This window comes from Artemia franciscana, unplaced genomic scaffold (genome assembly GCF_032884065.1).
Source record: "Artemia franciscana unplaced genomic scaffold, ASM3288406v1 PGA_scaffold_30, whole genome shotgun sequence".
Lineage (NCBI taxonomy): Eukaryota > Metazoa > Arthropoda > Branchiopoda > Anostraca > Artemiidae > Artemia > Artemia franciscana.
The window spans coordinates 2,013,771-2,038,951 of record NW_027062662.1 but is presented as its reverse complement, the minus strand read 5'-3'; the positions used below and the strand labels follow the sequence as shown (position 1 = coordinate 2,038,951).

Below are 25,181 nucleotides of genomic sequence, written 5' to 3'. Positions count from 1 at the left end.
AAAATGAACAATAAATGACAAAACTTATTCTAAAAAATAATATGTATACTCATTACCAAATTACAGTTTGCAGTATACAAATATTCAAAATACAAACATTCAGTCAATTTAGAAAACAGGCAATTTGTCAAAGATGTCAAGAACAAATAATGGGTGTCCGATTATACTTCTACAGGAAAGAGGGCCCACAGCCCCTAGCCCCAGTCAATCGGAAAAGATTTTGTGATATTTTATGAAATTCCTGGGTTTTAGAATTGAGAAGAATTGGGGGTGGGGGATATCCAAAAACACTGCCTGAATGTACCCTAGTGCACTAAACTGGAGAACTCTGTACACCTGGTTTACTCTGGTACCTTTTAGTAAACTCTGGCACAATAGAAGTGTGTATTATCTCCAGGGAATTAGGACCCTAGAAATGTGGTGGCCAAAACAAGGGTTTTTTGAGTAAAGTTTAATTCAGCCTAATATAGGTGAAAACAAATAAAAACTCACGTTTTTTCATATTCAAGTGACACATTACAGGTGAGGATATATGCATTTTCCACACGCTTTGGCATATCTGGATGCCTAGCTCCATGATCTAGAACCAATCCACGAACTAATTGAGTATCCAGCTCAGTTCTGTGTTGCATTTCCATTATCTCAATCATATGCAAGTCAATTGGCTTATCTACTTCTTTGATAGCAAGAACTGCATCAACACATACCTTAAAGGAACAATAACAGACTAGAATGGATGGCGTATATTCTGGTGCAGCCAAATTCCTACCCCATCACGCAACACAGAAAAAAAAGCATGTACATAGTCTTTAGACAACTGATTGCATCTAAAATTGATATTTATCTTTTATCCAGTAATAAATGGAATGAGTTACCCTCTACCCTTCTGTTGGTAGAGGTAGCTATTCTAGAAATACAGAAATATCCAAAGTATTAAGGAGAAAGTTCAAGTGATAATTATTTTAGTTCCGTGATTCACTTATTCTGCTCAGTTTTCTTGGGGGGAATTTCGGCAAAGAATTAAAGATGTTGATTTGTGAATGAAAGCAAGAAAAAACAAAAGGACAAATAAAGAAGAGAAAATTGGGAGAAAGCAACAAAATGAGAACTTAGTATATCATGTTAATTGCTTTTCTTTTCTTACTAACAAAAAACCAAATGTGTACAGCAGACATAACGAGAAGTTTTTCTCTGATAAATAATTAACTTAAAGGCAAGACTACATAGTGTAATTTAGGTGTTTGAAACAGATGCCATATTGTTGAAAAAACAACGTTTTCGCTTCGTCAGTTTCTGCAAAGGGAGCACAATTTACATGAGCCAGAAATTGAAAAAATATAGTATAAAAAGAAAAGAAAAAAGGACAGAGAATATCTTGTTATACGACAAAGGCTGGTGATCAAAAACCAGGGTAGAGCAAGTTTATTATGATTAAGGGAAAGACTCGAAGTCTGCTTCGAGTTAAGATTAGAATATTGGAAGCCATGGTCAGTACTATGGCCGAGCATGGCTCTGAAGCATGGGTGTTTCAAGAGTCTGAAGAAGACTTGTTTATAGTTTCAAGAGTCTGAAGAAGACTTTCAGAATAAGCCATTAATTGAAAGCAAATAGTATAAAAAGAAAAGAAAAAAGGGACAGAGAATTTCTTGTTATACGACAAAGGCTGGAGATCAAAAACCAAGGTAGAGCAAGTTAATTATGACTAAGGGCAAGACTCGAAGTCTGCTTCGAGTTAAGATTAGAATATTGGAAGCCATGGTCAGTACTATGGCCGAGCATGGCTCTGAAGCATGGGTGTTTCAAGAGTCTGAAGAAGACTTGTTTATAGTTTCAAGAGTCTGAAGAAGACTTTCAGAATAAGCCATTAATTGAAAGCAAATAGTATATAAAGATAAGAAAAAAAGGACAGAGAATATCTTGTTATACGACAAAGGCTGGAGATCAAAAACCAAGGTAGAGCAAGTTAATTATGAAAGTCTGCTTCGAGTTAAGATTAGAATGTTGGAAGCCATGGTCAGTACTGTGGCCGAGCATGGCTCTGAAGCATGGGTGTTTCAAGAGTCTAAAGAAGACTTGTATATAGTTTCAAGAGTCTGAAGAAGACTTGTTTATAGTTTTCCAAAGGAATCGCCAAGAATAGTAGTAGGTGCTCATTTGACTGACTGTCTATCAAACAGTAAGATGTACGAAAAATATGGGTCAATCACACTTTCTAAGGCTATAATGAAAGAAAGGTTAAGATGGCTAGGAAACTCTTTGCAGATTAAGGATGACAGAGTCACACACACTGAGATTTACAGCCATCTATTCGAGGCCAAACGAAAAGCTTATCGCCCCCAAATGGGATGGAGAAGTAATAAGGAAGGACCTAAAGAAAATTGGAAGTACATGGGAGAAGACAAAGGGTGACGCTTTTGAAAAGATTTAGATGGATAGGGGGCATGCGCAGCTGTGTATATGGCTTGGTGATGTAAGGGGTTGTTAAGTAGTAGTAAGAGCTGCTAGAAAAATTCTCATTAAGCACTGTGTACAGATCTCTCTTCATTGCTACAGGCAACGTCACTTGTACATTTTTTACATTGCCAGGCGTCTAGACGTTGTAAGTGTAGCACTAGTAAAAAACAAAATGTGGAAAAAAATCTGGACAATTTTTGAAATGGTGGAATATTTTTGACCCTCTTTGAATTGACTATATTAGCTGTAGTGGATAAAAATTTGATATCGCAATCAGGAACAAAACATGTAAATCTTCTTGTTCCTCTCGAAACAACCCCCATTTTTAATAAAATTCCATTTGAAATAACACTAAAAATAAAAGGGCGACACAGAAAAAAACTGTACTGAAGTGGTAAAGTCTGCGGGGGAGGGTAGATTTGACTTAAGGGAGGATTGGGGGGAGAGGGACAGAAAAAAATTGACAGAAAACTTACGTGGAAATGATAGGAACTTATAAAGGAAACCATAATATATTGGATTCAGGTGGGGAGAACAAGCAGCAAACCTCCACCCCCCTTCCTGTGTATACGCCTGATTTAAAGGATGGAAAAAATTGCATGCCTACTTAATATCTTGTCACAGATCAGAGGTAACCTATGAGCTAGGACGAATCATATATATGGAATACAATTTCCCATAATTTTAATTTAGCTACTGTGGATATTCCTATTTTTCGAATCTTCTCCCCAAAGCAAATTCTCACGTATGTAAGCATAATGTTTTCATTTACCTTAAGAAATTTTACTGCCAGAAATTTGTCACCTATCAGCTAAACTTTATCACCTTGAAGTCAACCGACCCTGTTGTGGTTGAGTGCGTTTCTTCCTACTAAATTCTTTTTTTTTTACCTTGCGGTCATTGTTAATTACACTGCTTTTAGTTTGATTTCCCAGAAAAAAAAATATAAAAAAATATAAATACAAACGAGTTTTTGTAGTAGTACTCAATTCGTACAATTTCCGAAGATGTTTCCTATTCGAAATCTTTATCAGGTATGAGAGAGACCAACCTTGAGTATACATTTGACACATATCTGGATGTAAATACATTGCGAAGCGTTTTTTCAAGGATTTCCTGACAACGAGGTCCTTTTGGTTCAAAGAAAAGTTTGAATAACAAACCTTTTGAAACAATAACCTCTTTACAAAATATCACAACCAATGAATTAAAGTGATTTGGAATAGTTTCGTCAAGCTTCTCCCAATTTTAGAACCATTACCCCTAAAACCCATGAAAGTTACTCGAAAAATAGAAGTCATTTGACATTTAGTTAGAACTATTTGATGCACATTAGGTTACACAAGTACGGTGAGGATGGACATAGTCACGTACCAGAACGATTCTGAAAATCAGCATGCCTTTTTATTCTTAATAACTCTTTATAGGTTTGGTAGTTTTCACAATAGAAACAGCAGCAATTGTTGTTCCAAGCAACATAAATTACGGAAGCTACAAACGATTTTAGCCCCTCCCCCACCAAAAAAAAAAGCCAAAACCAGGGGCAAATCTTCAGTATTTTTATTGGTGGTGGGGGGGGGAGCCAAGAGAGGTCCATATCCAGATAGTCAAGGGGCATGGGATAAATAATAATTTTTTCTCCATGTTCTTGGGGGGCATCTACCCCCCCCCCCCACAACGCCCCCGGCCATAGCCTTGCGGATGTTGAGCATTTGTTTAAATTTGTGGGCTTTTTGATGGTAATTCTGTAATGACCAATGTTGCAGTTGATGGTTTATTTTGAGTAGGCTATATTATATTGAACCCAAACCACCTTGCAAAAAGTAGGGTGGCAAAGTAGCAATGCTAATAGGTAGTTTTCAAATTTGTTGGCAGATTTTGTCTAGACCCATTTTTACATGTAAAAAACTTTTTTGTTCAAAGAAAAGCGGCCAAACCACAAGTTATGCTGCTAAGGTGTCGGCAGCTTTTGGAATTCTGCTACTGGCAGCTTTGGAACTTGTTCCATACCTGAATCAAAGCATCATAACTTCCAGCGTTTCCCTCTATTGAAGAATTGGGAAGGAAAGAAGCTTTTCCAAACTGACAAAGAAACTATCACAACTTATTTCATAGCGATGGTGCATTCCATAGCCTTTCAGCTCACACCTATAATTTACCCACAAGCTTTAAATCTTGTCAATTCTATGTACGTTTTGTACATTAAAATTATAATAGGACCCAAACTGGCAACAAAAAACTGAAAAACAAAGATGCAAATTGGGAACGGAAATCTGTTTTATATACCTACCTCGGTCAATAGATCAGCTAGTTGTGGGTGAACTTTGGTTCGAAGTGAAGTTCTGGCCACACTAATTAAGTTTTCCCTATTTGCTTCCCATTGTATTTTGATTTTTTCCAGTATCTCCAGTACCTTATCCCTGGCTAGGTCAAACCCTTCAGCTACTAAACGAGGATGAACACCCTAGAAAAATAATAGGTCCTTAGGAAAAAATAACTTTTAATCATAAAAAAGGCACTTCCGAATTTTTGTGATTATATTAATTCTTAGAAAACAGACTGTTCATAAATTTTTAGCAGCTTAAATTGACTTCTCCTATAATTTAGATCTTAGCAGAAAAGGGCAGATAAAAATCCAAAAGGGCAGGCACCAATTATGTATGCAGTTCATAAAACTTATACTTGAACATAGTTCAACTTTCAAGAATAAAATATGTGAGTGACTAATCAGAATCAAGATTTAAGGCATCAATAGAAAAGATGGAAGCTTAGAAAATTAGTTACTTTCCAAATTGCAGCGCTAGCTAACAACCTAGTAAGATATCTGTATAAAGTAACTATAGAAATACAGCTATCAATATAGCACAATAATATAGTTATGACAGTTATAAAAATATTTATAGGATAACTATAGAAACTCCGTTTTTTTTGCTGATTGTGGCTTTAAGGCTCTCGTTGAATCTTATTGCGAGATTTCCATCAAGATCATGCCATGTTTTGGGGTTGTTTGTCTCTTTTTTTTGTTTTGTTTAATTAATATATTCTTTTCATAAGACTAAGGCGTGAATCTAGCAAAAGTTATAAATAACTAGGTAAAGTAAAGGTAAAAAATACGGTATTGGACTTCAAAGTCCCTACCGACGGTGCTAACCTCCGTTTCGTGGCCCTTCAGCCAGAAAATGCAATGGGGGGACAACCATCCTGTGCTTTCACACACCCTTCCTGTTTACCATTCCCAGATTTCTCCAGGTACCCATTTAGAGCTGGGTCGACGCTGGCTGAGCTTACAGAGAGTCACGCCACTGACCCCCTTCCCACACCAAAATAATTGGGTACACTAGGATTCGAACCCTTGCCCTCTCGGACAAAGGATCCTGAATCCAGCACACCAATCCACTCAGCTAAGACTTAATAGCATTAAACCAATGTAATTTAAATTGGTTTAAACAAATTTAGACCAACTAAAAAATAGCATTAAACTCTAGTTTCAAGTGTTAACTACACGAAAAAAGCAATACAGTAAGTACCTAATAGCATTAAGTACTTAATAGTACTTAATACAGTACTTACAATACAGTAAGTACTTAATAGCATTAAACTAATTTAATTTAAATTGGTTTAAACCAATTTAAACCAACTAAATAATAGCACTAAACTCTAGTTTCAAGTGTTAACTACACGAAAAAAGCAATACAGTAAGTACCTGAGACAGAATTTCTTCTTTTTTCAAGGAAACCTAATTTATTAAGAAAAAACGGACTTAGTCTAGTAGTTTTGTTTGTTTAGTTAGTTTTTAAAAACTAAAACGGTGACTTACAAAAGTGGAAACTGGCGTTAGTTTTGACAAAAAAGAACTACCAACGCTATCTAGAGTTAGGTGTTTTTGGGTGGCATTTTTTCTTAGCATTAATACGAATTTTCTTTCCAGCTTTTCCAGTTCAAGTTCCAAAAATTGTAGGGAGGTATATGGACTAACAACAAGTCCTTTCACCTCTTTGACTTCTTCTCCAGAAAAACTAGCTACTGGAAGCGCTATTCTCCTCCAGTCTGCAAACAATGGATATATACGATTATGAACAATAATACACTGTTATTGATTGTGGGAAGTGCGAGTACCTGAACTACCTGTCCCCAGCAGTTTAAGGCACTAGGCCGGCCGGTACCAATACGGCTCTTCCTACTCATTCCCGCTCTCTTCTGCACAATCAAAAACTATGGATAAATCGCGTCCCTTTAAAAATAGACTTCTTCAAGCTTTAATCTTTATTAAACAATATTTCTCTTCTTTAAGGTATCAATTGCTGCCTTAAATATCTTACGATCAATTTCCCATGGCAGGTTAGAATCCAGGATAGCTGTATAAGTATTTGGAATCTTAGCCAAGGAGCAGAAACGCTTAAGAGCAACAGTCTCCTCACTCTGAGCCTGACAATCAAATAAAATATGCTGGATTGTTTCCTCTGCTGAAAAGCAGATTCGGCATAAAGGGGAATGATGTAGCTTCCAATTAAATAACAAGCTATTTAGAAGTAGGGCACCTGATTTCAGCCGGTAATATAGCACCGTATTCAATCTTGTATGAAATGGAGATAACATTAATTTACTGTGATTAGCTTTGGATCTTTACCTGATAATATCTCGTGAATTGAGGTCAGAGGAAGGACTAGGAAATAACATGGAAGCCTTTGCTGCTAGAGAATCAGCCATATCATTATATTTGATGCCTTTATGACTAGGAACATGTTATAAATAAATTTCATTTTCTTTGATCTTAAGATTAAGAAGCTGTCTTCTAATATTATATAAATCTTTGTCATTAGCAATTCTATTAATATTTTGGATCAGTAGTAATGCTGATTTAGAGTCGGAGAGAGAGAGTATATTTTCAGATTCCATGTTATAATTTATAAGTGCATCCAAGGCCAGGCGGATGGCACATAATTCAGCAGACAAGATAGAAGATCCCAATGGGAGGGGAGAATAAATGTTCAAATTCAGAGATGGGATACATGCTCCTGCTCCAGCTCTTTCCCTCTGGACAGATACATCTGTATATATTTTTCTATAGTTGGGGTAAGCCTTTGAGATGTGTTCAGCCAAAATAGTCTGGATCTCGTAATTAGGAATCAAATCTTTACTAATAGAGATAAGTTCTACTTGACAGATTGGAGGACTCATTTCCCATGGGGGGGACTCAGTAAAGGGATATGCATAAAGCGAATGTTGATTCCTGTTTGGGACCTCCAGTTGAAACTGATTCCATGATGAATGGGCATTGGGACAGGCTGACTTCTCAGCAAAGGTATGTGCATATACAGCATGCTTGGCTCCATAAGCCTGGATTTGCGAGAAATATTTTATTCTTCGACTAGATACTCTTTCGCTTAGGGACACCAATCCCGACAGTATTCTTAACTTTGACAGAGGAGTATGCTTATGCACACCCAAAGCTATTCGAATAGCAGAATTTTGTAAAGATTCAAGGATTTTGAATGAAGATGGAGGACGAGCTGAAAAAATTTGAATCCCATATTCTATATTTGAACGAATATATAATTTGTAAAAATCCAAAATAATTTTTGGGTGACATCCCCACTTACTTCCAGCAAGTCTTTTTAGAATACAAAGTCTCTGAATAATCAGAGATTTCAAAGAATTAATATGTTCATGCCACTGCATTTTAGAATCCATTAATAAACCAAGTAACTTCACTGAATTGCAATATGGGATCTCCCTTGAGAAAATTGTCAGTGGATTAGGAGGATCTAGAGTACCATTAGTAAATATAATGGCTTTAGTTTTACTGATTGAGATTGGGAAGCCAAATGCTAAAGAGAATCTCTGGACTAAACTTATATCCTGTTGAATAAGGTTTTGAAGAAGGCTAATATCCCTTCCCGACTTCTAAATGATCAAATCATCTGCATAAAGGCCAAATGATGCATGAGATACTTGAATTTCAGAAACATACAAGTTGAATAGAGGAGGGCTAAATATTGCACCTTGAGGAAGTCCTCTCGTAATGGGACATTGCTCACCTCTAGACTGATTTACTTGAACGTAAAAATATCTATCAGTTAGAAAAGACTTTATAACTTATAAAAGGATACGGGAAGTCAAGATTTATTAGGATTTCCAATAATTTATTGTGAACTACATTTCCATAGGCATTCGACCAGTCAAATAGAACAGCCATTGTGACATGTCTTATTTTAAGAGAGTTACAAACATCAATTTCTAGCCGGGTAATGTTGTCTAAAGAGCTATGTCCTTTTCTGAAACCTGTTTGTTCACTAGGAAAGAGATTGTTGACTTCAGCAAACCACTCAATTCTTGATAAGACAGGCCTTTCCAGAACTTTACTAAAGGAAGGTAATACCGATATAGGACGGTAAGACTTAAGATCATTAGATGAATAAGAAGGTTTTTAAAGCTGGGAATACCTGAACAATCTTCCAAGCATCTGGGAACTTTTGACTTGACCAAATAAGATTATAAAGACTTAAGAGGGCTGTATGAACCACCTTTGGGGACTCAAGAATCCACTTCATATAAATACCATCATAACCTGGGGAAGACTTGATCTTAAGAGAATTAAGTGCTACACAAAATCCATCTTGGGAAAAAGGTTTCATCAGAGTACCCTTATAAGAACAGGTAAGAGGGAGATTACAAAAAGGAGGTCGGATGGGATGAAAATCTGAGCAATCATTTTTAAAAATATCTGTAAACAGATCTGCCTCCTTTTTATCTGAGACAATTGGATATCCATCCTGAATGATATCATATCTACGGTCATCATTAGGCTGCTTTTCACTATTTAGTTGGCTAAAGAAATTATGGACCTTTGAAATTGGGGTTCTAAAACTGATACTTGAGCTGAAATTCAGCCATGTACTCTGTTTAGCTCTCCTACAAATTGGTTTCACCTTAGCATATGAATGCTTATAAGAGATTGCTGTTGACTGAGATGGGTGCTTTTGAAACATTTTACGAGCCTTTCTTTTTGCCAGAACTGCAACCCTACACTCATCATTCCACCAATTCTTGGGTCTTTTGGAGCCATTGTAAAAATGCACCCTAGTCATTGGAATTGCCAATTTAGCTGACTCCAGCAGGATTGATCTCAAATTAGACTCAATGGCATTAATATCAGAATTAGGAGAAACAAAGGAAAAATCTACTTCATTTAATATCTCACGAAAAAGGGACCAATTACCTTTGGAGTTAATAAATGTAGGGACGTAGGGTTTGGGAGTGTAGCATAAATCTTGAAATGATGTAAGAATTGCACAATGATCAGATTGAAGAGACGACACCTTTACCATCTGAACTAAATCATAATATGAAGAAGGACCTAGAAGCAAATCTATAGTTGAGAAAGAGTTAGAAGAAATATTATACCTGGTCTGAAAGTCAAATGGAGTGAAAATCAAGGTGTCAGGAAAATTGGACAATATGTACTCTATTCCTCTTCCTGCTTTGTTGCTACCAGCTGATTGTTCCCAGAGAGGACTATGGGCATTAAAATCACCAAAAATAAAGGTATTATTACCTGATAATTCTGCTTCCAAGATACTTTGGATGTCCTTACTCCCACATGGATTATAAAAGGATTTTATGGCAAGATGGTTACCATTGGCTAAGGTAATTATTATACCTACAACATCTATTTCATCCCTGTAGATAGTTAAGGGTTGAGGGGAGTGTTGGAAAGAAACATGAACAAAGATTGCCACGCCCCCTCCCTTTCTGTTAGTTGATCTATATTTCCTGTAGCACTTGTACCCAGGCATTTTGATTTTCTTGTACTGATGAAGATTAGTCTCTTGTAGACAAATAATTCACATTGGATAAGATCAGCAAGTTTATTTGAATTTAAATAGACGCAATTCCATTGTAGGATCTGCAGCTTAGTTAACATAGGAAGGGTTGAATAGGTGACATGCATGATACTTTGAGAGAATGGATGATATTTCTGTTCCTATTTCATTGAAAATAGAATTGGAAAAGTAGTGTTCTGCAATTTCTTTTGTTATACTGGCTTTTTTATCTTTAGCCATATTTGATTGTAAGATTAGGTCCACTGATGCAACATATTTAATTAAATTAGTAATATGAGGTCCAACTCTATCTTGCATAGTGATGGCTTGAGTAGAAATATTAGGAAAAGCTGCCACTCTTTCAGACCAAGATTTAGGATTAGTTTTAGGATTGTTGAGGGATGGACTAGCTTCAGCCCCCTTGGGATGCTCATTAGCCAACAGAGGGTAAGAAGTCTCAGTAGGAGGTATGAGTGCCTGATTTTGGTTGTTCTTGTGGACCTGTAGCCAGGGTTTTTGAGGAAGGGCTAAATTCACTTCCTTGGCCTCATTAACTCTTGGACCTGATGGTACTTTGGAGAGCTTGGCCAGCTCCATTGCAGCTATCGGGAAAGGGACATTTTCTTGAAGAGCAATCCTTAAAACTTTAGCTCGTTGAACATGTTTAGGACATGAATTGTGATCTGTTGATTGAAGTCTACCATCACAGTTTGTACATTTAGGCACTTCAGTGCATCTACTTTCTGTAGACAAGGAGTGATTACCAAGGCAATTAGGGCACCCTGGTTCAGAAGAAGAACAATACTTAGATGAGTGACCAAGCTTAAAACATTTTGAGCATTGAAGAGGTTTTTCTTGGTATATTTTATGAGCTTTTTGCTGACCAAAAAGGAAAACCGGGTCAAATTGGGAACTAGCAGGTAAGATAAAGAGGACACTCTTACTACTTCTTGTTCCCTTAGAATCTAGCTTGCCCATACGATGAACATCCAGAACCTCCAGCATTTCCCCCTTATTGTTCATAAGACCATCTTTCAAGTCATCATTTGACAGTTCCAATGGTATGTTGTACAGTACTATTTTCTGAGAATTTTTCAGGGTTGGTTTCCACCATTCAGGTGTAACAGGGATATTGCCAATTTTATGTAGGCTAAGTGCTTTGCAGGCTTCCTTTCTGTCTAGAAACATAACCGTTAGTGAACCATCTCTGTTCACATTCACAGTGAAGCTGCATCTAAAAGCTTTGAAAAGATTCATTCTAATATTAGTAATATTTTTGATAGAGAAAGATTGATCTTTTACTGTTGGAGTAAAAAGGATAATGGGTTTGTCCTTTATCTCCACAGCTGGGACTGAGTTTGAGAGTCTATTTATTTCAGGAGGACTCAAAGAAGGCTTTTTTCGTTTCTGTTTTCGGCCCACTGTCTGAAAATCCTCATTTAGCAGGTTATCAGTTTCAGAGATTGGTGACTCAGAGACAGTAATCATGGTTTCATTCAGGCTATCATCATTGGATATTGGAGATATAACAATAGGAATATCCGCTTCTGATAAGCAATTAGATGATTGGCCCCCTTCCCTGAGGGGGCTAGAAAAGCTAGGAAACATTGAGTTCAGGAGAGGGAAATTCCAGAAACTCTAACCACGCAATAAACTTATATGAAAAAGCAAAAGAATACTTCTCAAACAAAAGGAGTAGCAAGAGCTTTAATTCCTTTCACTCAGAAAATAAATGAAATCAATAATATAAATTTTTTAGCAATTGATTTCTTCTTTTCTTCTTTTAAAACCAATTACTTGCCATTTCAGGTTTTGGCGTTTGAAACACGGTACAAGCTTGACACTAAAATCAAGAAAAACTCACAGCATTCATGACACTAGGTCTTTTTATCAACAGGTGTGACTATGGTGTGGGTTGGGCATTATCTAATTTATATTAAACACAATAATAAATTTATAAATAATAAATAATTAAACATAGGCCTACATAATATGTATAAAAATATAATTAGAGGTACATAACGTATATAATTATAAGTATATATATAATATGATGTACATAATTTCTATGAAATAAATATTAATCCATATAAAACAAATAGCAAAACAATATATAATTGACTTGTATTAAAAATCAGCATCTATTATAGAAGAAGTTAAGTATCATTCTACTTATGTTAAAATTGAGAAAATTTTTGAACTATCAACAAATAAAACAAAATGAAAGTAATTGAACCATCCAAATTGTCGATTGAACATTACTGTATTAAATAACTTCTAGGTTTTAAATAATATACAAATCATAAATACTTATAAATTAATAAATGCACCAATGCTCTTGAAATAACATACACAGCACTAATTTTTTTAAAGGGGGGAAAGAGCACAAATACATAAACAAGGTTTTTATAAGATTTCAGAGAAAGTAGATGTAGGCTTTTAGTCTTCTGTCATTTATTTGGATCTCTTATACAAGCTCTACAAGTTAAGACAAGACCACCCAATCAATTCTAAATAGTTTTGCCACACAAATTAAAAAAGTTTATAATCAAATCCTCTAATGGCAATAACGTAAATCAGGATGACCAGTTTTTCAATGGTATTACTCCTATAAAAAATGTGTAGAATACACATGTAGATATATATATATATATATATATATATATATATATATATATATATATATATATATATATATATATATATATATAAAACACCAAAATTAGCATTCCAAAGATCTGATAAAAATTATGAATAAGTAAGAGGCAAACTTGAAATGAGCATTATAAAAGGAGAACCAAATTAAACAATAGTTGTCATAATTGGATACAGGAGGAAATGGGCTGCTCATTTCAAGTTGACCAGTAGACACCCCCCCCCCCCATCAAAGAGAAAGTGAAAATATTCCTATTTCTAAGTGTGCTTGACCAGTACTCCCAGAAGAAAACCTTTTCTCTCTTAAGCATCAGACCAGTGTGCAACTATAGTTACAATAAATAATGATGACAAGTATATTAATAGAAGGGAAAAAAACTTGAAAAGGGGTAACTTTAGTTCAGGTTACTCTGTTAAGTAGTAATGTAAAAATTTCAAACCTCTGAAATAAAAAGTTCGGCTTGTTTAAGAAGTTCACCAATTAGAAGAACAGTAGAGGTTGTACCATCTCCAAAAATATCATCTTGTACAGTTGATGCTCTGGCAATAAGTGAAGCAGTTGGATGCTGGATTTGCATTTCATGCAAAAGAACATTGCCATCTTTGGTAATCTTGATATCACCTGCACCAGAAACAAGCCTGAAAATATAAAAAACGTTTTTTAATAGTACTTTCTAAAAGCATGTCTATTAATATAAAAAAAAAACTTAGTCTTAAGGTAAGACACTCCCCTCCCTAATTTAATCTATTTGTGTTTCTCATACACAAAACCTGGTTAATATTTGACGAAATAAATTCCTGCATGTAGTGGGAGGAGACAGAAGGAGAGTAGTGGGAGGAGACAGGAGGAGGGTAGTGGTAAGGCAAGCTCCTCTTAGATAATTGTAAAGGACTGTCTACTGCATTTCTAATCTTTTTGGCATAAAAGCACACTTCTTGACTATACCCACTACTTTCTCAGGAAACTTTTGATCCATCTTACTAGACATATTCGCAAGAGTATGAAAATGATTAGAACCTTGTACAAGTAATATTATGTTACCATAAAAGCAACAACAAATTGTGACAAAAACATATTTCTTTTATAAATTACATAAAAACAAATTTTTTCCAACTAAAAGTAAGGAGCAACATTAAAAATCAAAATGAACATAAATAATTCACTATATGAAGAGTGTTGCCCTTCTCCTCAAACTCTTGAGGAGAACTCTTTTCTTTCAGAAAAGTTCTTATTCCAATCAAATGGCCCATTCCAATCCAACTTTATTGTAAAGAGCAATGGATTGAGAGGAGAGCAACCCCCTCATATATGGAATAACTTCTGCTTGTTTTAAGTTTTAATGTTGCTCCTTACTTTTAGTTAAAAAACAGCTTTCTTTTTTGAAGTTTTTAATCAATTTTCAAATCATGCAGGTAAATCATTTTCCTCTGTGGAATAATACCTCCAAAAATCCCCCAACCCACAAAATTCCTCCCTCAGAAACAAATCAAAGTTCTTAAGCCAAACTGGCCAGACATGACAATAAACAACAAAGAGAGATAAAACTCCACAAAAAAAAGCAACTCAAGTTGCTTTGATGTTCTCATTGAAGTAACTCAAATAGCTTCTTTTCCCTACGTGGATCAGTAGCAACAATTGTATTTATTATTATTAGTGGTGGTTTTATTTGTTTTTAGTTTAGTGTTTTTTCTTTTTATCTTGTGCTGAAGACGCCTAGTTTGGATACAGGCGAAATATCCGCGTTGTTTTAGTCTTTCCTCTCTACTGGTCGTAGTCTTGTTTGGGGGGTTTTTTTGTGGAGTTTTATCTCTCTTAGTTGTTTATTCCCTCAGAAACTCCCCTTTCCCAAACAATTTATGTATATTTACCAATATCAAATACTATATATAAACAATGGGCAAACTGTATAGCTTTCAGCCCTTTCCCCAGGGCTTGTGGGGGGAGGGCTGTCATATCATCTGCAGAGACATAGTAATTGTACCTTTTACTATGCTGAACCAAATGGATGTATCAAAATTTGACTGGATATCTTTGAGGGAAAGGAGCATGGGAGGGGGACTGGTTGCCCTCCAATCTTTGCAGTTACTTAAAAAATGTACTTTTAAAAAGAAATTTTAATTTCAATTTCAACGAGTCCTCTCCAATCCTCTAGGACCCTATATATATATATATATATATATATATATATATATATATATATATATATATATATATATATATATATATATATATATATATATATATATATATATACATATATATATATATATATACATATATATATATATATATATATATATATATATATATATATATATATATATATATATATATATATATATATATATATATATGTATATATATATATATAGAATAAGTAAAAATGCATCCATGATCTTTCATCTGGCAAAAAATACATAATTCTACATTTTTGGTGGATAGGAGCTTGAAACTCAACAATAGGGTTTTCTCATATGCTGAATCTGATGGTGTAATTTTCATTAAGATTGCTTGACTTTATGTGGGTGTTTCCCCTTTATTTAAAACCAGGTAAATATTCTCAGGCTTGTAGATTTCTATGTTTAACATTAAACCTAATGAGTTTTATATACTTGGAATCCCAATAAAAAGGTAATTCTTTGATGTATTTATTGTTATTAAATTCTTTTTTTTAGAATTTTGGTTAGTATTGGGCTGAGTTACTCCTTACATACAATACATTACCACAAACTGTTTGAAACAGAGAAGCTTGAATTTTTTTTTTAACACAAAAACTAAATGCGCCAAAAAAGTGACAGCAAACGCCACTTTGCACCTCCAGTTGATAATTTCAGACCATGAGAAATTTAGTTGTGTATCTTATAATTGAATTTCCAAGCAGTTTGACCCTCTTCAGGCAGAAATATGTTTCGCCACACAAAATGGCAGAAAACACCACTTTGCACCTCCAGTTGATAATTTCAGACCATGAGAAATTTATATATATATATATATATATATATATATATATATATATATATATATATATATATATATATATATATATATATATATATATATATATATATATATATATATATATAGTAGAATTCCTAAGTCTCAAGTTGATTTGGCTCTTTATTATGACCCAAGCACCTGTAAATATAACAACATAAGCACATAACAAAAGCAACACTAAGCTGATAAGCAAGCAATCTCAACAGGATGCTACAACAATATAAGCACATAACAAAAGCAACACTAAACTAATAAGCAAGCGTGCCCATCAGAATGCTACATCTTCCTTCTTCTGAGCATGCTATTGTCTCTATAAGTTTAACCTGGTGGGTTTGATTATTGTTCTACCCGATCTTATTTGCGTCATTCCGGCTCTGTCCGGGATTGGTCTTGTTTGTTGCTGTGTTACAGCGCTAGTAGGGGCATTGACAATATTTTCATTGTGTTTGGGGGGGGGGGCTGCCAGGCTGGGTGAGGCTGGACGCTCAACCGGGCTGACTTTGGGTACCAGCTCGGATGGTTGGGTGGTTTCTACATTTTGGTAGTCTGGTTTTGAGTGGATTGCTTTGTCTGAATTCCTATGGGAGAGTCTGACCGTGTTGCGTCGGAGTGTTGATCCGTCGTCAGTAGAAATCATGTAGGATCGCGGCTGCGGGCACACATCGACAATGGTTCCTCTCTTCCAAGGACTGCTGGGTATCATTTGGACACTCACTCTTGACCCTACCTGAATTTTGGGTGGGGATTTAGCAGTCCTGTTGTAGTACTCCTTCTGTCACACTCTTGATTTCTCTCTGTGTGTCTGAAAGCTTGCTTTGGACACAATGTTCTTCTCTAGATGCTTCTGCGTGACAGGGAGGACTGATTGCAGCTGTCAGCTCATGAGCAGCTGGGCTGGTGCTGCCATACCGTCTACGGGCGTGTTCCGGTATTCTAGGATACTGATGTATGGGTCCTGTCCACTAATCTTGGACTTGTTCAAGATTCTCTTACAGGTTTGCACGCATTTCTCAACGAGCCCGTTTGCTGTGGGGTGATAAGGGCTAGACGTCTGATGTTCAATGCCCCAGTTTTCTGTGAATAGCCTGAATTCGCTGGAACTGAACTGTTGCCCGTTATCAGAAGTGAGAATTGCTGGCATTCTATGGCGAGCAAAGTGTCCTTTGAGTTTTGTGACCACATGAGAAGTGGTGGTGGAGGTTAGGTTGTCCACCTCAAAATAGCGGCTGTAATAGTTGACTGTTATTGCATACTGCTTCCCATTCCATTCAAACAAATCACATCCCACATGCTGCCATGGTAGTGACGGGATTGGCGTGGGAATCATTGGCTCTTTTTGATTGTTTGACATCGTGTGAGTGCAGGCATCACATCTTTGGATAAACCTTTCAATGTCTTTTCCAATACCTGGCCAGTAAATGATCATTCGGGCTCTTTGCTTGGTTTTTTCAGTGCCCAAATGAGCGGAATGTAGTCCCTTTAAGACGTTGTCTTGTAGACTGGTAGGAATGACAATTCTTGAACCTTTGAAGATCAGGTCATCATGTGTTGAGAGATCTTGGCGAATACTCCAGTATTGGACTATGGTGTTTGGGCATTGTCTCTTGTTGTCAGGCCATCCCTCCAAGATGACCCTCTTCAGCGCTTGGATTTCGTGATCTGTCAAGGTCTCCTGTTTGATCTCCTCCAGTCTGCTGCCCGTGGCAGGTATAGATTTTACAAATGAATGTACAAAGATTTCAATCTCTTTGTGTAATTCTTCATCAATGTCTGGAAGATGTAGTCTTGAGAGTGCATCTGCAACAGGGATTTCCCTGTATGTACATCATCAGGCGTTGAATCCTTGGTGGTGCTGTATCGAGGGGTTTGATTAGTATAGATTTGAGTGGTCAATGATCCGTGATGACTTGTACTTTCCCTCCGTATAGGTAGTGGTGATAATGACGGCAGCCATAGACTATGGCAAAAAGTTCCTTCTCTATCTGTGAGTAGTTCTGTTCGGATTTACTCAGCGATCTTGATGCGTAAGCAAAGATTTTGCCATTTGCGGATATTTGTGCCCCTATTCCATGTTTTGAGGCATCAACTTTGAGCTCAAGGGTTGGGCTGGAGCTGTCAAAGAAAGCCAGGTTGGTTACTATGGACTCTTTGAGCTGGTTGAGACATGTAGTGTGGAGCTCTTTCCATTTGAACTTGTTACCTTTAATCAGATCCCTTAATGGTTGGTTCTGTGTTGCCAGGTTTGGGATGTACCTTGAGAGAAAGTTTAGCATTCCAAGGAGAGTCTGCAGTTCCTCCTTCAATTTTGGAGTAGGCATCTCGTTGATAGCACAGAGTTTCTTGGGGTCTGGTTTGATGCGAGCATTGCTGATGATGTGGCCGAAGTAGCAGACTGACTGGACTGCAATCTGGCACTTTGATCTATTAAATTTCACCCCCTTCTGTCTAGCTATTTCTAGCACGTCCGCAAGTCTTCTGTTGTGCTCTTCTCGTGTGGCTCGATAGATAAGTAGGTCATCAACAAGTATTTTAAGACCTTGAAATATCTCTTCCATCTTCCGCTGGAACTCGTCCTGGGCAGATATCAGCCCAAAGGGATATCTCCTCCAATGGTATCTGCCATAAATTGCATTAAAGGTTGTGAGGTCTGAAGCTGATTTTGAGAGCACAAGCGACCAGTACCCTGAGGTAGCATCAAGCTTTGAGAAATATTTTGCACCGCTCAAATCAGCAATTGCATCTTCAAAAGTCGGGATTGGGTAATGAGGGCACTTGATGGCTTTGTTCAGGTCTACTGGATCAATACAAAGTCTCACACCGCCATCCTTCTTTTCAACTAGCACCATCGAGTTGACCCATTCCATAGGCTCTTCCACCTTTTCTATTATCCCCAAGCTTTCCAATCTGTTCAGCTCTTGGTTTTAATTTCTCACGCATTGCAATAGGCACTTTTCTGGCAGGATATGCTGTCAGCACAACTCCTTCCTTGAGGTGAATCTTGCACTTGCCTTGTATTTTCCCAATGCCAGAGAACAACTCTTTGTACTGTTCAAGGAGTGGCTCCAAATCTGGCGTTGACTTGCTGTCATCTAGGGCATCTATATTAAGGACAAGTTTCACCAGGTTCATGTTTTTGCTAGACTTGAATCAAAGGATAGGAACAGAATTTCCTCCAGCTATGGAAAACCTATGTTTCTGTTCAGGGGCTCCATTATAGCTGCATGACAGGAGGCAGGTTCCAGCAGTTGGGATCGTTGAGCCACAGTAACTGGTGAGTTTTTGCTTTGTTAGCTGTATGAGTGGCTTTGGAGCAAGGAGATCAAAGTAGTGCTTTGGTATGATGTTTGCCTGAGCACCGGTATCAATTTTGAAGCTTACAGTAGTCTGATTGTTGATCTTCAGTGGAACAAACGCCTCATCCTTACTCCCATCTTGCTGTACAACATATAGCAGTATTTCATCTTCTTCAGCAGTTTCTGCTATTTGGCTCTGTTCGTCATTTTTGATAGCATTCACAACTTTGCTGCAGCATACTTTTGCAAAGTGGTTTAATTTTCTGCACTTTGAGCATGTTTTCCCTTTGGCAGGACAGCTGTGTCCAGGGCCATAGATTCCTCCACAGAAGTAGCACTCTGTGCCTTTTGCTCTTGATCTTGCGTCTGCTGGTTTTGGATGTTTCCGGTATACTACATCCACTTCCTGTTTGATTGGGGGATGGTGGGAATTGTTGTCAAATGATTTCAGCTGTGCTTGGGTTGTCTCATAGATCCTACAAACTTCTACTGCTCTTTCAAGTGTTAGGCTGTTGCCGTCAGCTAGAAGTTTCTCTTGTATTCTTGGATTTCTGATTCTGCAGACAATTTTGTCTCTGGTCATCTCTTTTGGATCATGGTATTCACATGGCTTGACTAGCAACTTCAGTTCTGTGATGTATTTCTCAAGCGTCTCTCCATCATGCTGGTCACGTTTCTGGAAGATATATCTGGCAAATATTTTGTTCTTCTTTGGAGCAGCATACTCACGAAATTTCAGAAGGTAAGGCTCGATTTTATTTGCATTGTCTACTTCAATGTCAAAAGTTTTAAAGATGTCTCTTCCTTTTTCACCAATCCATATAAGTAGATAAGCACACTGAATCTACTCCGATTTACCAGAGAGAGGGCCTAGAAACAAAAGTCTTGCATATTCTTCAAACTTTGACCATTCTTCATCAAGATTTTCAGATTCCCAGTTAATTGCTGGAGGGGTTACTCCATCCATCTTTGCTGTTCAAGATCCCTCTTCTGACACCATGTAAAATTCCTAAGTCTCAAGTTGATTTAGCTCTTTATTATGACCCAAGCACCTGTAAATATAACATCATAAGCACATAACAAAAGCAACGCTAAGATAATAAGCAAGCAATCTCAGCAGGATTCTACAACAATATAAGCACATAACAAAAGCAACACTAAACTAATAAGCAAGCATGCCCAGCAGGATGCTACATATATATATATATATATATATATATATATATATATATATATATATATATATATATATATATATATATGTAGTAGTGTGAAGACAGCCCTTGGACACAGGGCTGAAATATTCACTGAATTTAATTCCACTATCTTGAGAAAATTTCCCTATTGTTTCTAAGTTAGGTTTGTTTGTTATGGAAAGGCAGTGTGGTCTTCATGACTATTTAAATCAAAGCACACTTAGGAATGATATAAGTAGGCTATTTTTAAGCAGTTTCCAGAATATTATAGTTGTTTCCTGGTAGACCTTGCAATCAAATTACATGCTGACAGGCTTGAGAGAATCCCTACTCAGGATCCTTGATTTTCTTTATATATAATTCCAATGTTTTCAGCTATTTGGTGACCCTGGTAGTTGTATTCTTTCTGGTAAAGCTTTAGTTTCATCACAAGCTGTCTAAAGTGGAAACTGTGCTGCAAAGCAGCATAGTTTCCAAACTATAGCACTTAGAAATGCTAATTCTAGAAGTGCATCCATTTTTTAGCTTTGTAAAATCCCCCTTCAACAAACTAAAAATGCATAAAGTGAGCAGGGTTTTGAAGCCAAGGGAAATGTTGGAGTTGTACAATGTGAATGAAATTATATTCTAAATACTATTTCCAGTCATCACTGGTAATTTCTGTATAAAAGTAAATTGAAAGATAATGAAAAAAAACTTACACATCGATTAATGATAATATCCACTAACAAGTTTAAACTAGCCCATGAATCCAAACAATTAGTTAAATATTACATTTATGTTCTGTTGATTTGAAGAAATACCTTCTGACAGAATGGAGATTATATAGTTTTTCAGTTTGAGATTAAATTTGCTCCTTCAGTTCCAACAGTTGTTTGGTTAATGATGCATTTGCTTTAGTTGTTGATGATGAAAAAATGTCAAACTTTGTTTTGTAACATGTTTGCATAATTTTGCAATTTCTTACCAGTAACAAAGAAAGACTCAAAATGGGGAATAGATGATAGTCTCAACTCTGGAAATTGCTAGTCTATTTAGAAAGGTAGACAGTGCAATGTCCAATTTTGCTTACAGGTAACATTACCTATAGAGCAAAGCAAATTAGTCCAGGAGCCATGTGGAGCAGGGCAAGGTTTGTATTCTATATTTATTGAATAATTATTCAGCTTGAAAGAGTAAACAAAAAGTAGGTCATAAACATTAACTAGTAATTCAACCAATCAGAATACAGACCTTGCCCCACTGCCCACAGGGCTCATGGACTAATTTGCTTTCCTCTACAGGTACTATTATGTGTAAGCAAAATCAGACACTTGTTTTGTTCAAACAGCTGGCTAGTTAAAACTTGAAAGTAAAAGTGGATATTAGCATTAATGGATGAGTAAGTTTTTAAATTTCCTTTCAACTTAATATTATAAAGAAATTACCAGTGATGACTGGAAATAGTATTTAAAATATAAATTCATTGATATTGTACCACCAACATTTTCAACAGGTAGGATTGAATGTTCTACTTTGCCGAAGTAATGGACAACCCTACACTTATTTTCGTTGACAAACATGGAGTTAGCATTACACCAATTGTGCACTGCATCCAAGTCTTTTTGAAGCAACAAAGCTTCATCTGAATTTGTCAAGGAGCAATAGAGCTTTACATCATCTGCAAACATTTTAATTGTGGAATGGTGGACAACAAGAGGCAAGTCATTGATGAAAAGGCAGAAAAGTACTGGACCAAGGCAACTACCTTGTGGAACGCCACTTAAAACTATCTCAGCAGAGGACAAAGCATCACCCACAATCACTTTCTGTGTCCTGCCTGTTAGATAATCACCAATCCAATTCAACGTTCTGGCACCAAGGTGATGTACCTCACACTTTTGAAGTAAAAGCGGAATGGAAATTTTATCAAATGCCTTAGAAAAATCTATATAGATGCAATCAAACCTGAGACCTTCATCTGCCATCCTATGGAAGTCAGTAATTACTTCCAAAAGCTGTGTATTACATGAACGTTTTTTACGGAATCTGTGTTGAGATGGATGCCAAAGAAGATTTGATTCAAAATAATTTTGTATTCTCTTGACAATTAGTTTTTCCATAACTCTGGAAAAAATTGAAGTGTTTGATATTGGTCTATAGTTTTTAAATTGCGTTTTTGTGCCACTTTTATACAGTGGTTTAATTATTGCTTTTTTCCATGCCAAAGGGCAAGTACCAGATGCCAGACACAGATTATATAAATGTGTCAGTGGTTCAGTGAGTATTGTTGCAAGCTCTTGGATCATATGGTTTGAAAATTCATGAATATCTGGTGATTTATTTGTGTCAAGATGCTTCAAGACCTCAAAAACTTGTTGATACCAAAGTCAGAATCATCAAAATCTATTGTGAAATTGGTAGAAAAATTAGGATCAATAGGAGTTTCATTGTGAGGTCGTGTAAAAACAGATAAAAAAAGTTTATGAAAATGTTCAGCTTTATCATTATCATTGTCTATATTTGTCTGTGTTTCAGGGTCAGTGAATGAAGTTGAGGATGGGGACTGTGATGTCTGGGTTTTTCTTAGATATTTCCAAAGCCTTTTTGGGCAACTTTGAGCTGATGCAATGACAGAAGATTCAAGTGCCTCACAATTTGACCAAAGAAGCCTAGTTGCTCTATTTCTTGCTCTTTTATATCTTATCCATGACTCAGTGCTTCTTATTTTAATATACTCAAGCCACCAATAATTTTTTTTGCTAATAGCTTGTAGAATTTCTTGAGGAAGAGTTTGCCTATTTTTATAGAGCCAACTATAAGCTATAGTTGGAATAAATTTGTTTTGACCCACTACCAAAGCCTCATGAATCAGCTCAAATACTTCATTAACATTGTATTTATTTTCCCTCAACTGTTCCGTGATACATAGTGATAAAATGAAATTTTGGAAAGACTCATAATTGCCTTTAGTGTAATTATATTTAAGAGTCTGTTTTTGAGGAGTAGGATCATCACCTGAAGATTTTAATGACAGTTCAAGAACAGTGTGATCACTTTTTCCTAATGGAGGTAGAATTTCAATATTTCTAACATCATCAGGAGATTTTGTTATTACCAAGTCAAGGACAGAAGGATTCAAATCATCCCAAAATCGTGTAGGCTCCTGAACATGCTGGCATAGGTACATGTCCTGCAATTTTTGAAGGAAATGATGCTCAAATGATTGATCAAAAAGCAAGGTTATTTGACTTTTCCAATCAATAGAAGGTAGGTTAAAATCACCCACCACTAATACCCTTGAACTAGCGGTTGAAACATTGTGAAGATACTGTAATAAATTTGCATTATTATTTGGAGATAGCTCATTAACACTAGGACTTCTATACACTGCAACAATTCTAATACTATTTGTAGACCTAGGAAATTTTACATCAACCACCAAACATTCACTAATACTCAGTGCTAAAGGATCATTTACTTCTGTGTACTTAAGCAACAAATGAACATAAACAAAAATTCCACATTTATAGTTAGTATTCACTAATAAAGTATAACCTTCAACCTGTTGAAAATATGCTTCTGGATGTGCACAATTCTTAGGCAAAGATTCAGTAATAACAACAACATGAGGCTTATGCACTGACATCAATGACTGTAGTTCTTCAACTTTATTTGATAAAGTAGTCTGCATTCACATTGGCAAAGCAAACCCTTGTTGCTCTTATTTTCTCTCAGGTAAATACTCACTTCCCTCTGTAAATACTGAGCAAGATCTTGGAATCACTATAGATAATGAATTAAAATTCAGCACTCATGCTAAGAAGTCTGCTGCTGGTACTTTTTCAATTATGGAGAGGATTAAGCATAATCTTTCCACTTGTTCCTCTCAAGTCATGAGTCTTTTGTATAATTGTGCATCCTCACCTTGAACTTGGAATGTCTCTGGCCTCTCCTCATTTTGTAAAAAAAGACACAAAAGTATTGGATGATGTGTGGAGACATATCATCAAATTGACATCTGGCATGCAGGAACTTACCTACCCTGCAAGACTAGCAAAGCTGAAACTCTTGACTCTTGCATACAGGAGAAACAGAGGTGATACCATTTTAACCTATAAGTTATAATATATAAGTTATAACCTATAAGGGCTAGTACACTCTCAGCATTATTTCCCAGTGTTTGTCTTAACTCAAGAACTAGAGGCTATCAGTTGAAACTTGTTAAGTAGCCTACCTTATCCAGAATCCATACTCAATTATTTCCCTCAAGAATTGTCAACAGTTGGAATAAACTCTCTGAAGAAAAGTTCCTGCTGAATCTGTAGACATCTTTAAATGAAAACTAGATGCTGAGTGGTCCTCTAGGGAGTTTATACTCAACTGGGAGGCTATGGATCAGGACAGTGCATCTGGTCACTAAAGAATCCTTAATACAACTCAAATCATAAACTCTAGAGCTCTACAAGGAGAAATATATATGGCTCAGAATTCTACTCAAATAACAGGAATTGTATTTTCAGAACTAAAGGCAGAGAAAAAGCAACTGGTAGGCTAACTGAAAATTGAAGTAAAATGTTACTTTGTCAAAATTTCAATAAATATAGACCTGTCATGTAGACAGATTTCAGGGCCCTCTAGAGGGAGAAGGAGTGGAGGTGGGTACTTTAAAATACCTTCCCAGGATATGCTTTAGCCTGTGGACCTGTCCCTGAAAGTTTCATTTTCCTAATCTAACCCCTTTCCAAGATAGAAAGAAGTCACTAAACTAGATAAAATCCTT

The 25,181-nt window shown here is 36.3% G+C and overlaps 1 protein-coding gene across 1 annotated transcript in view; it reads right to left on the bottom strand.

Annotated features, from left to right (window-relative positions):
• Window positions 1–25,181, bottom strand: part of LOC136041588 (T-complex protein 1 subunit zeta-like) — a 53,775-nt gene that overhangs the window by 28,153 nt on the left and 441 nt on the right. The window contains exons 2-4 of the mRNA XM_065726284.1: window positions 13,373–13,571; window positions 4,745–4,918; window positions 493–707 (exon numbers count right to left, since the gene is read on the bottom strand). Coding sequence (XP_065582356.1) covers window positions 493–707; window positions 4,745–4,918; window positions 13,373–13,571 — 588 coding nt within the window. The remainder of the gene's footprint in view (window positions 1–492; window positions 708–4,744; window positions 4,919–13,372; window positions 13,572–25,181) is intronic.